At 36.6% G+C, this 13,231-nt stretch overlaps 1 protein-coding gene across 1 annotated transcript in view; it reads left to right on the top strand.

Annotated features, from left to right (window-relative positions):
* Positions 1-13,231, top strand: part of SUMF1 (sulfatase modifying factor 1) — a 72,931-nt gene that overhangs the window by 48,104 nt on the left and 11,596 nt on the right. Inside the window, exons 5-7 of the mRNA XM_070933573.1 lie at positions 2,691-2,813; positions 3,230-3,344; positions 9,663-9,776. Coding sequence (XP_070789674.1) covers positions 2,691-2,813; positions 3,230-3,344; positions 9,663-9,776 — 352 coding nt within the window. The remainder of the gene's footprint in view (positions 1-2,690; positions 2,814-3,229; positions 3,345-9,662; positions 9,777-13,231) is intronic.

Genomic DNA, 13,231 nt, shown 5'->3' with positions numbered 1-13,231 from the left:
TGTCCAAAATGCAGTAATCTACCTACTCACCTGTACCTCCTGTTAAGACTTAATAGGCAGCATAATCTCTTCATTGATTAAGATTAGCAATAGACTGAACCCTAGTATATTGTGTCTGATTCTAAGCAATCCATTATAGGAGGGATAGTGATAAATTAGAATACATCCAGAAAAGAGCAACTAGGATGATAAGGAGTTTAGAAAGAAAAACATATGAAGATCAAATAGTTGAGTAGAATATGTTTAGCCTAGAGAAGAGAATGCTATGTGGAGATTTGATAGCTTTATTTAGGATTTTAAAAAACTGTCTGCAGCAAGCCTACTATGAGCACAAACGTGGAAAGTTTCTGAAGTTCCCACAATGGAAGAATGGTTCATGAAGATGACAAAACTTGCAGATATGGCAAAGTTTACTTCTTTGATTAGAGAGAAGACAACATTTAGTGAGTGGAAACTCTTTATGGACTCTTTGCTAAGGTCCATTCCAATAATTTTAGTGATTTTTATTGGTGTATAGTAGTTCAGTTTTGAGTATCCTGTCGGTAGAAAACCTAGGTTTCAATGTAAATAGAGAGACAGCATAAAACAGCAAGGAAAAGCTATTGTTATGTTACAAAACAGGAGGAATCATGAAGACCACTCATCAGGCCTCAGACTTCCCTAATGGAGAAAATGTTAGGTTACATTGTCCTTGTAAAATACACGTTGCTAGGTTTGACAATCTGTGAAAATAGAGTTGCTATCTGTCCTATGAGATATTAGTGTACTGCACTTCATTTAATGATTTGGGTAGGGCTAGCTGTGCCACAAGCAAAATACATGTGATTGGGCTATGTTTGCCCATGCTTTGTATGGTAACATTCTCTATACTTGAATAAAAACACTGGTATTTCACATGAGAAAAATAAATGTGATACTCTCATTCAAAGAGCAGAAGTTGATATTTCTTTTAAATCATTTTTGGATTACCATATTTTTCGGAGTATAAGACGCACTGGAGTATAAGACACACCTTAGTTTTTGGGAAGGAAAATAAGAAAAAAGCTGATTGGCTGGTGCATCGGCCTCCGGAATACCCCCAATCAGCTGTTCCCAGAGATGAATTTTAGCAACAGATTGCTTGGTTGTGAGCTCTGTGCCTTGCTTTTTTTTTTTTTTTTTGCTTTTTTTCCTGCCTCTGAAAGCCTCTGAAACAGAGCTTCAGAAAAAAAGCCTCTGAAGCTCTGTTTGGGGGCTTTTTTTCTGAAGCTTTGTTTCTGATGCTTTTTTCAGCTTCTGAAACCTCCGTTTGAGAAGCTGGGCAGGGCTACATTCTTTTTTTTCTTTTTTTTTTAATTTGATTTATATGCCGCCCTTCTCCGAAGACTCGGGGCGGCTTACAAAGTGCTCAGCAATATTCGGAGTATAAGATGCACCCAGATTTTCACCTTCTTTTTTTAGGGAAAAAGGTGCATCTTATACTCCGAAAAATATCGTAATCTTTGTTGCTGACCAAAAGTATGTGTCTATGAACATGTATATCAGTGTGCTTCTTCTTGTGATAATGAAATGCTAAAAAAAGTTCTGAGCGATTTTTATGATTCATTGTGGTCATTGTTCAAAACCATTGTCAACCAAGTTACATAATAGCATATTGCCTCAGAGAGGCATACAGAATAAATCCTCTGCCTGTATACTTGGACCCTTTGCTGGAGTCTATTCTCTTCCTCTCAATATTAACTGGATTGGAAAGGGCTATGTGTCCTTGATTAGCTAGAGAAAGAGTGAGAGGATTCCTGACGGGTTTATATGTCATTCTATATACTGAAAGATAATAGTACTGGTCTGGTTTGGAGAAATGATCAGAAGGAATGCTTCTCACAACACACTAGTTTTATTTGCAATGCAGGTTTAGTTGTGATGTTGTATAAAAGAATAACAGAAAAACAGAATTGGAAGGATGGCCTTCTAGTCCAACCGCCTGTTCAAGCAAGAAACCCTATACCATTTCAGACAGATGGTTGTCCAATCTCTTTTTAAAAATGTCTATGTTAGAGCACCCATGACTTTTGGAAGCAAGAAATAAGCAGGCTTCTGAAAGGCCTAAATCACACTATCAAAGGCATCATGTGTACTGTTAACCAGGGGTGAAATTCAGCAGCTTTCTGACAGGTTCTGTCAGTATTCTTCCTCTGAAGTGGGGTGGGAATGGAGATTTTGCACTATCCTTCCCCTGCCACGCCCATCAATCCACGCTCACCAAGCCACACTACGCCCACCAAGCCACGCCCACAGAACCGGTAGTAAAAACATTTGAATTCCACCACTGCTGCTAACACATGACATTTGTTAGCCAATTCATTCCATTTTCCTTTCAGAAGCATACAATTAATATTACCCTTTCATTTGTTATTTCCATTGTCTTTTTCCACAAGCTTTTCTAAGCTGAACTGCTTTACTTTTATCTTTTGCTTTCATCATCTCTGATTTTTGTTTTTAAAGTTGTATCCATTAACTAAATCAAATCTAACTCTTAAGGGTAAGCATCAGTGTTTTACCTTTATTTGTTTTGTTACTGGCACACGTTGTTTCAAACAGTTCTTTGGTTTGGTAAGATATTATAACCTTTTCCTTATGCAGAATCTTAAAAAGTTGCCAATCCTCTTTTGCTTTCCTTGCTATACCATTGGCTTTGTCTGTATATCTCTCAGGCTGGATCATCCAGTTCTTCATGTTTCTTGGAATGATGCTGTGGCCTTTTGCAGTTGGGCAGGAAAACGGTTACCAACTGAAGCTGAATGGGAATATAGCTGTCGGGGAGGCCTTGAAAACAGGTACTCATCGATATTTTGTAATTTTCCAGAAAAATAAATTAAGCAAAGAAACTATAGTATATCTTCTACTTAGTCTCTAAACCTGAAAAATCACTTTTTCCCCAGAAGTTAAGTTAATGCAGAGTCAATGGTATTGAATTTAATGCTGTATTGTAAAACTTCTGTAAAAGTGCAAGCTGCTAATATTTACATTTTAAGCGGTGGTGGTGGTCAGTTCTCTCTCTCTCTCTCTCTCTCTCTCTCTCTCTCTCTCTCCCACTTTCTCCCTCCCTCCCTCTCTGTCTCTTTCTCTTTCTCTCCTGATATGTCATTAGCTAACAATGTTTTTATAGTAATCTTATTTTTATAATAATATGATTAAATATTACAATTGCACAGCTGCCTTCCTTAACTTTTGCCTATGCTCCTTTTGACAGACTTTTTCCGTGGGGAAACAAACTTCATCCAAATAGTCAGCACTATGCAAATATTTGGCAGGGAGAATTCCCTAGAAGCAATACAGAGGAAGATGGCTACAAAGGCACTGCACCTGTAAGTTAGTGATGTAATAACAGAATTGGAAGAGACCTTGGAGGTGTTCTAGTCCTGCTCAAAATGGTTGTCCAATCTCATTTTAAAAACCTCCAGTGTTGGAGCACTCACAACTTCTGGAGGCAAGTTATTCCACTAATTAATTGTTCTGTCAGCAAATTTCTCCTTAGTTCTAGGTTGGTTCTCTCCTTCATTGTTTCCATCCATTGCTTCTTGTCCTGCCTTCAGCTTGTTTGGAGAATAGCTTGACACTCTCTTCTTTGTGGCAGCACCTCAAATATTGGAACATTGCTATCATGTCACTCCTAGTCCTTCTTTTCATTAAACTAGACTTAACTCAATTCCTTCAACTGTTCTTCGTATGTTTTAGCCTCCAGTTTCCTAATCAATTTTGTTGCTCTTCTCTGCATTCTTTCTAGAGTCTCAACATCTTTTTTTGTATCGTAGTGAACAGAATTGAATGTAATATTCCAAGCATGGTCTTATCAAGGCATTATAAAATGGTACTTCACATGATCTTGATTCTATCCCTCTGTTAATGCAGCCTAGGACTCTGTTGGATTTTTTGGCAGCTGCAGCACACTGCTGGGTCATATTTAAGTGATTGTCCACTAGGCCTCCAAGTTACATCTCTCAATTGAGGCAGGTACATGTAAATCATCAGGTATATCAGTAAAGATATGGGAAAATAGGTTTATGACAGCTGTGGTCATTCTATGTTGGATCTGCAGCAGAATCTTGTCATCCCCTCTCCCAATGAAAAGCTTTTTCTGATTCTTTTTGACTTCTATGACAACCACTATTGACTAATTGAGAAAATTGGATGCCATTTGCAGTCATAGTTGTCCTTTCTAGGAAATGAGGCCTAAGAAATGTCAGGCAGGTGAAGTATGATGGTTTTGTACAAGATATCTTTAAAAGTGGAGCGAAATTTCCTGATTGCTTATTTGTACCCTATGACTAACATTAAGTGTTGTACTTTATGATTCTTGATGAACGTATCTTTTCTTTTATGTACACTGAGAACATATGCACCAAGATAAATTCCTTGTGTGTCCACGATTCCCAATATACTTTTTATTCAACCTCACAGAATTATGTTGGGGACGGAAAAGAAAATGCTATCGAAATTTTATAACCTTTTATTAGGCGAGGACAGAGCAGAAGGAATAGCAAGAGATCAATTAAATATTTGGGAGAAAAATATTGGCTATAGGTTAAATTTCAATGACTGGGAGGAGGCCTGGAATAGGAACTACAATCTGACTAAATCAGCATCGTATAGGGAGAACCATTACAAAATTTTCCATAGATGGTATCTAGCGCCAGCTAGGTTAGCAAAAATATTTCCCAATGCTTCAACAATATGCTGGAAATGTGGAAGGGAGGTTGGCACCTTCTTTCATATGTGGTGGTCCTGCCCTGAGACAAAAAAGTTCTGGGTAAAAATACAAAATTGGCTACGAGAAATAGTGGAAGAAGATATAAAACTTTCCCCTGAAATTTTTCTATTAGGAATGATTGGAGATGGACTCCCCAAAGATAAGATACATCTAACAATACATGTCATTACAGCAGCCAGGTTAATTTTTGCAAAATACTGGAAAGACAAACAAACCCCTCCAGAGGTGGCAATAATAAACAAAATTCTAGAATGTGCAGAAATGGTAAAATTAACAAGTGTTCTTAATGATGATACGAATTCAAAATTCAAGGCAGTATGGGAAAGGTGGTATAAATGGTGGAATACTAGAATGGGATTGTAAGAATATGTATATGTTCAATAATCGCAGATTCGAATGTAATAGATATGTATATAATGTATATAACACAAATATGTAACTATATGACACCTCAGATGTTAACAGTGATTGGACGTTTTCTTTTAAAAAAAAATTTTTTTCTTTAAAAAAGTCAATAAAGTATATTTAAAAAAAAAAATTCCTTGTGTGTCCAATTACACTTGGCCAATAAAAAATTCTATTCTATTCTAAAATGTAGATCATTTACCTTCCCTATGGGCCAGAGTAATTTTGTGTGGAAGCATATAATAGTGCTGCCCCTAAATTAGGAACCTTAAAGCAATTTAAAATGAAAGATGCAAGGATCCTACAAAATGGTGATGGGCATACTGTATATAAGAGAAATATTTCTCCTCACACAGTGTTTGGATAATCTGTAAAGAAATAAATATCAGGAAAATCAGAAGGAAATTCACACAAGGATAGTGTTTTAAACCAAGTTGTTTTGAACTGTAACAGTCTGTGCATCCCAAGAGAGCTTGCTTAGATTATTAATTAGAGTGTAAAACCATCTAACTATACCACATTGTTGCACTCAATAGTTTAACAAGGATACAAGGAAGTTAAGTAGTGATGGTCAATGAAAAATAATTCATGATTTAATTACTTTGTATCCAGCTGTTAAAATACCGTAAATGAGGCATGTAAGGTGCAAAGTTTTAACAACCAGATATTAAGCAAAAAGTAAGTGTCAAGCATCTTTTGCTGTCATCTAGCAGGCTTCTGGATTTTTGGAGCCCAGATCTATTTACCTAGGGAGGGGGGTACAATCTGAGGTCTCAGAACTACATCTAGGCCTGCCCCCAAATCTTGTGTACAGCCCCCAGAGTTTCTACAAAAGTTCCCATCGTTTATTCTTTCTAGTATGACCTAAGGCAGAAATTATTCCAGCTCTGGCTATTCCATTATCTATGCTTAGTACAAATATTGTATCAACAATAAAGAAAGAGATATTTTCAAAAGTGTAGTAATGTACATTGTCACTTTGTAAGATATTTTCAAGAGAGTCACCATTTCTGAACTGGTAAGAAGAATCACTAAGAAATGATCCTCTGCCATTAAGCCTAAATATAAATAGAAGTGGGAGGGAAGGTTGAGAGACCTTTTAATTTTCTTCTGGTGAAAAATAGAGAATAGGCAGAGAGAGTGGAGCCTGCTGACTCTATATATTGATTGCAACTTCACCCCTATTAATTTGTAGGAAAAAAGTTAATGAGGTACATCTGGCTTTTCTCTCCTATGTCTGCTGGATAGAGAGCTTTGTAGTGCACTTCTCTCTTCTCACAAACTGTTCTCCAATCACAAATGTCAGGGTCAGCAAAAAAAAAAAAGACAATTTATAACTTAACAGTCATACCTGCACATGTAATGAAAATGAGTTGTTTTGGTCCTTAATACTGATGTATTTTGATTATCGCCTACCAAGGAAAAGGTCAAGGTATTGTTTCTTTTTAAATGGATTGCTTTGCCTCCTGCATTATTGATCCAGGCCTAACATAAATTATCACAAACGATTTCCTGTGCATGACTGTGTATTTCTGAGAACTGGATAGGAAACCTCTATCCATGCAGTAAAAAGGTAACCTGCTCATATTGTTTTCATATTTTTAAATGTTTTTAACAACTGTGTAAATTGGCCAGAGTTGCTGGCAGTCTGGCATCATATACATTTAGTGTATATTGTTTTTGTGGTTGGTTTCACAGTCTACCAGATGTTTAGACTAGGTTTGGAATTGCATTTACCAGTCGAGTCCTTCCCAAGGACTTGGAATAGGCACATTATTGTTTGATGGTGTTAAAGGTATCATTGCAAGTTGTAAATTGTTCCAAGTAAAGCAGCTTTTTGCAGATGATGGATAGTGATTTTGTCAACACCGATGGTGTTCGAGTGGTCCTCCAGATCTTTTGGTTTTGCACCCAAAGCACTTATTATTATTGGTATATATATAGTTATACTTTAATTAAATATTGTGTGTGTGTGTGTCTTCTTAAGTTTTTGCAGGTGTGTGTATGTAAAAAGTTAAAATCTCGGGTGTTTTCACGCGTCATTATAAGTTTGTTAGTTAAAATGTTTAAAATCCTGTGATCTTAGCCAGGATTTTAAACATTTTAACTAACAAACTTATAATGATGCAGGAAAACACCCGAGATTTTAACTTTATAATTTTAAAAGAATTAAAATTTTATTTTACTAAGCTTTCTTGAGCCATCTGCTGACATCATTAGAGTATTAAACTACCATTACAGAGATCTCTGCCTTTATATGCCATTAATCAATTTAGCCCTTGCGCGTGTAATAGGCCATTCCAGCCGTCTCCCACTTGTAATCAGCTGTGTTGTTTTTGCTGTCGTCATGCTGGATGGTGGAGGCTTGATTCCTACTGTTTCCTCCCTCCTAGTTTGCTTATCAGTGGGGGGTGATATTAACCTGTCAGTTATTGCGATTTGTTGCCTTGTCTGTGACCTCATGGTCAGCCAGGTTTGTTTCTCATTAATCCTATCTATTGCAGTTTGAGACAGCCCTGCCAGGTTGCTCCGTGTTTGGTCAGGACCAACCGTGCCTTCACAAGCTGAGTCTTAAAGTTCCGGAGTTCGCAGAATGTCTGCTTTTTCTTTTACTAATATACCTGGAATTCGTATTTTTAGAATAGTTTGTAATAGTATTTATAGTATTTATATATTTATAAATTTATGGTATATATATTTATATAGGTAACTAGGTGGTCCACTGTTTCTTCAGCTTCTTTACAGAGGCAGCATTTGGTCTCTATGGCTGCCTTCTCAATTCTGGATTTGTATGCATTTGTTCTTAAGGCTTGGTCTTCTACAGCCAGAATGAGACCTTATGTCTCCTTCTTCAACTTTCCTGCTCTTATCCATTGCTGAGTTTGTTGTTATCTACTTTGCCTGCTAGCTTTTCTATGTATTGGGCATGTAAAACTTGACCTTGCAATGTCCCTTTTCTTCTCTTCATTTGAATTTTCTTGTAGGAGAGTTTGGTTTCTTTAGTATTCATAAGCCTTCCTGATATACTAACTTCATTACATCTTCTTCACTATCTTCAGATATTCTTCCAATGCCCTTTTTTTCTTCTTTAAATGTCTGATAAACTTATTTTCCCTGGTATTATTATTATTATTATTATTATTATTATTATTATTATTATTATTATTATTTATTTAATCTTTAGTGAGATTCACAGCCTTTGAGGCTGGTTAATAGCTCAGCAGCTCGAGTCCTAACCAAGGACCTAGGAACTGTTAAGGTATCGTCGGAGGATGTAAGCTGTTCCGAGTAAGGTAGTTTTTTGTAGAGTCAAAATGTTCAAGTCGGGCAAATTTAGAATTTCTAAATAGCGGGGTAGCCCTTTGGGGATTGCTCCAAGGGCTCCAATTACAATCGGGACAACACACGATTTCTTTTTTCACAGTCGCTCAACTTCAATTTGCAAATCCCGGTACTTTGTGATTTTTTCTTGCTGCTTATCTTCAATCCGTGCATCACCAGGTATTCAAATGTCAATGAATTTCTTTTCAACTATTGTTATGTCAGGTGTGGACCAAGTGCCTGTCAGTCTAAATCCTAAAGTCCCACAAGATCTTGAGTTTCTCATTCTCTAAAACTTTCTCAACCTGATGTTCCCAGTGGTTTTTGCTGTACTCAAATCCAAACTTCTGGCACAATTTCCAGTGAATGATCTTAGCAACACGGTCATGGCGTTGTAGGTAGTCAGTTTGTGAAATTTTGCTGCATCCACTGATCAGGTGGTTGACTGTCTCATCTTTCTCATTGCAGAAGCGGCATTTGCTGTTGGTGGTAACGTTGAATTTTTGCCTTCATGCAGTTTGTGGCTAGGGCTTGTTCTTGAGCTGCCAAAATAAAGCTTTCTGTTTCTTTTTTCAGTACTCCTGATCTTAACTAGTTCCAAGTTAGTTTCTGGTCAGCTTTGCCTTCAATACTTTTCAAGTATTGGCCATGCAGAGATTATTATTATTATTATTATTATTATTATTATTATTATTATTATTATTACTACTACTACTACTACTACTACTACTACTACTACTACTACTACTACTACTATTGGCAGCAAGAGAGAATTGGCACTTTCTAAAGAAACATCTTCAGCAAGGCTATTGAGCTGCAAGAATGAAGAACCCGTCAAAAGAATGTTGATGATTCAGAGCTGAAGAAAAATGACATTTTTTAAAAAAACTGTTATATATCAAAATTGGTTAAATGGATAACTAGATATTCTTCTGTGGCCAGAGTACTGAAGATCTAGCAAGGGGTCTGTCTGTAAAACATGAGAATTTAGGAAACGTGTTAAGGGAAGATTTTTTATTTTCTAAGTAATGAGAAAATTGCAACATAGATCATCATGTTCATTAAGAACAAAAAAGCTATATTGTATAGATGAATTCTTCTTTCCCATTCAGTAAATTCATTGGTTACTAACAAGATAAATAATCTAATTTTTCTGCAGCATTGACCACTTTTTTTCCCCCTGAGGCAGGTAACAGCATTTCCTCCAAATGGTTATGGCCTGTACAACATTGTGGGAAATGCCTGGGAGTGGACATCAGATTGGTGGGAAATTAATCATTCTGCAGATGAAACATACAGCCCGGTGAGTATCTCCAACTGCTGATTTGCCTCTCTTCCAACTAATTTCCTACTTCACGTTATAGAATTTGATACGCTGCATGGTTGATATGGAGCAGCAAGCATGATTACCAGGATATGTATTTTCCAGCTAAGTTGTTATTGACTTGGACTTGCAAGAGGAGTATCCATTTTCCAACAGAAGTGTAGCTGTGTTTTTACAAACCGCTTTTATGTACTTTGAGATGAAGTTGAGTGAATGTTTTATACAATGGAATGATTTGTATGAGTGATGGGAATTATTTTTCTCCAAAATAATGATGACAAAATGTAAAAATAGACAAAAATATAAGTGCTGTGAGTTGATGTCTGTGGCCCTAAACATTAGGCACATGAGAGAATTCTGCACAGTTCCTTCTTGTTGCCGACTTAATTTTTTACTTCCAATAGATTTATGACTGTAAAACTAGAACTCTTCTAATAAAGTTATACAATGATTTTTCTTCTTGGAGGGAGTATAAGCATTAATAGCAAGTCACCATATTGCCTTTTTAAACTTGAGATAGCAATAGCACTTAGACTTATGTACCAGTCACTCTCTGTCAGCTCACAGGTTTGTTTGTTGTGGGGAAAATCAAGGTATGTTTGCTGCCTTGAGTTGAATATGAAAAAAGTGAGATAAAAGAAAGAAAGAAAAAAGAGATAGAAAACAAGAGTTGTAGTTGTAATGAAGGGTCAAGCACTGCCCCTTTTGGATGTGTGTATACATTATGCACTCCACTAGAGTGGAGCTTGAATCACAACACTCATTTAATAGCAATAACAATAGCACTTAGACTTATATAATGTTTCACAGTGCTTTACAGCCCTCTCTAAGCAATTTACAGAGTCAGCATATTACCCCCAACAATCTGGGTCCTCATTTTATTGACTTCGGAAGGATGGAAGTCTGAGTCAACCTTGAGCCAGTCAAGATCAAACTCCTGGCAGTCAGCAGAGTTAGCCTGCAATACTGCATTCTAACCACTGTGCCGCCAGGGCTCATAACAGAACTATGTGCTCAGGTTCTATTTTTTAAAAGAGAAAATATAAAATATCTACTGCGGTCAAATGCTATTAAACTTTGTACTTCCTTTAACTTGAATATGTCTGTATGCATGTATGTTACCTTTGTGTTGTTAAATATAAGTATCACAGAATTATTCTTGAATTATTTAGCTTTTACAGTCTCAGATTTGAGTATCTCTGGGCCAGGCAAGTTAAAGATCTCTTTTAAATGCCTGAAGCTGCTTTATGATAAATATGATTATTGATTCATATAGTGTCTTAGATACCCCAATGATGCCTAATCTGACTACAACAATTTTGTAGTCAGTCTATTCTATTCAGTCTCCAAAATAGAATCAAAACCTGTGAATCTTCTTGCATTGTTTGAACACAGGGATAGGTTTGTCAAATGCCATTAAACACATTAAGCCATCTAGTCAAGTTTCCAGTATACAATTTGTTGAAGTCGTGTCCGACCCATCGCAACCCCATGGACAACATTCCTCCCGGCCTTCCTGTCCTCTACCATCCTCCGGAGTCCATTTAAGCTCACGCCTACTGCTTCAGTGATTCCATCCAGCCACCTCATTCAGTATACAATTATCACCTGTTAACTGAGGAGTCCAAATTTGGAGAGTGAGCTACCTAAAGAAAATACATGGGCAGATGAATTGACCTAGCGGACTTATATGTATATTGTAATATGCAAGGAATGTTACTGTTTATGTGTTTCTGAAAATAATAAAAAAAAAATCTTAAGTCTGGGAAAGAGAGAAAATAAAGGAAAATGAAAAATAAAGTGGAAAGGAAAAAAAAAACCTCAGCTGACTAATGTTATTGTGGACTTTCACTGATGTATTTATCTAATTTCTATAACTACTCAATTCAATTGGCTTACAATTCTTGAGTGCTTGTTAGATCTGGAAGCCCTCTTCTCTCAAAAAAGAACTGCCTGTAAAATGGAATGATTGTCTGGAAAGAACTTCCTGCCCCTGTTTCATCCAAGGGCTAAATTTGAAAGAAGCTTCATTCTTCTGTTTCAAGCTAACTCACTATGGAACTCCAGTTCATAGTCTCAAATGATACATTCAATGTAAGATGCAGGGCAACAGGTTTAGGAAGATTGCCATAGCTGTCCACATATCCTTTGTGGGTTTTCCAGGAGGCAGATGGTTAGTCATTGTGGAAAACTGCATGAGGTTGCTTTAGATAGGCGTTTGTTTTGTTTTGGCAAAGAGCCTTCTCTGGCTCAAAATGCATGTGATTGTTTTCATGCACTTCTCTCAAATTTGAATGGTACGGTTTCGGTTTGCATACTGCTTTGGAAACTCAGTCAGTTGTGGTTTACTCAGTAAAACATGATGAAATAAACCATTGCCAAATTTGTTCAGTGAAATAAAAGTCTTTTCTCTCCAAGATTCTATTAACCATATATGGGGGCATTTCAAAACAGAGAGCTTAAATAACTGGCAAAATAGAACTGCTTGTTTAATTAGGTACTGAATGAAAAATTGCTTATTTTGTGTTGGTTGTTTAGACCTCCAAAGCACCATGGTTTTGTGCCAGTCATTCTCTCTCAGCCCAGGTCACCTCACTGCTTTGGGAAGAATAAGAAGAGGAAGGAGTATTGTGTGTGTTTGCCACTCTGAATCATTTATAAAGATAATTAAGGCGGGATATAAAATCAATCAATCAATTCTTATGAAGTAGTAAATACAAATTCTTCCAGATTGCACAAACAAACAAGCAGAATGCTTTGTTATTGTAATTAAGGCTCCCGTCAAGAATTTCTTTTGTAATAGCTTCTATTTTTATGCTATAGTTTGTGTATCAATTTGAGATTAGAATTTAAAGCACTTGTATTCATTTGCATTTTCTGAAACAGATACGTTGCCTTAATGCAGATATGTCAGTAAGTATAATAAATGTGGGCACTATCCAAATGCAGGCACATCTTTCCAAATGTTCTATACATGCAAAGATACCTTCCACTTGTTGATACTTAATTTCTCATTAATGCAAATTTTTTCCCCATTTACTTCTACCTGAGACTTTCCTAAGCCACCATGCTCCCTTCAGGATACTTGGCAATGCTTCAGCATCACACTAGGAAATATTTCCCTTGTCTAATGAGGCATCTGTTGTGACAAGACCTAGTACTAATACTCACCAGTGTTTTACTTTCTTTGCCTGATTTATTCATACATGAAGTTAACAGAATAACAGACTTGGAAGGGATCTTTAGACAAACGGTTGTCTAATCTCTTCTTAAAAATCTCGAGTGTTGAAGCACCCAGAACTTCTGGAGGCAAGTTGTTCCACTGATTAATTGTTCTAACTGTCAGGAAATTTCTGCTTAGCACTAGGTTGGTTCTCTCTTCGATTAGTTTCCTTCCTTCAGGTGCTTTGGAGAACAAATTGACCTCCATTTCC

This window comes from Pituophis catenifer, unplaced genomic scaffold (assembly GCF_029215685.1).
Source record: "Pituophis catenifer annectens isolate HBS135680 unplaced genomic scaffold, rPitCat1.0.hap2 SCAF_2, whole genome shotgun sequence".
In the NCBI taxonomy this organism is placed as follows: domain Eukaryota; kingdom Metazoa; phylum Chordata; class Lepidosauria; order Squamata; family Colubridae; genus Pituophis; species Pituophis catenifer.
The sequence above is the reverse complement of the archived record's forward strand: the minus strand, read 5'-3'. Positions and strand labels throughout refer to the sequence as shown.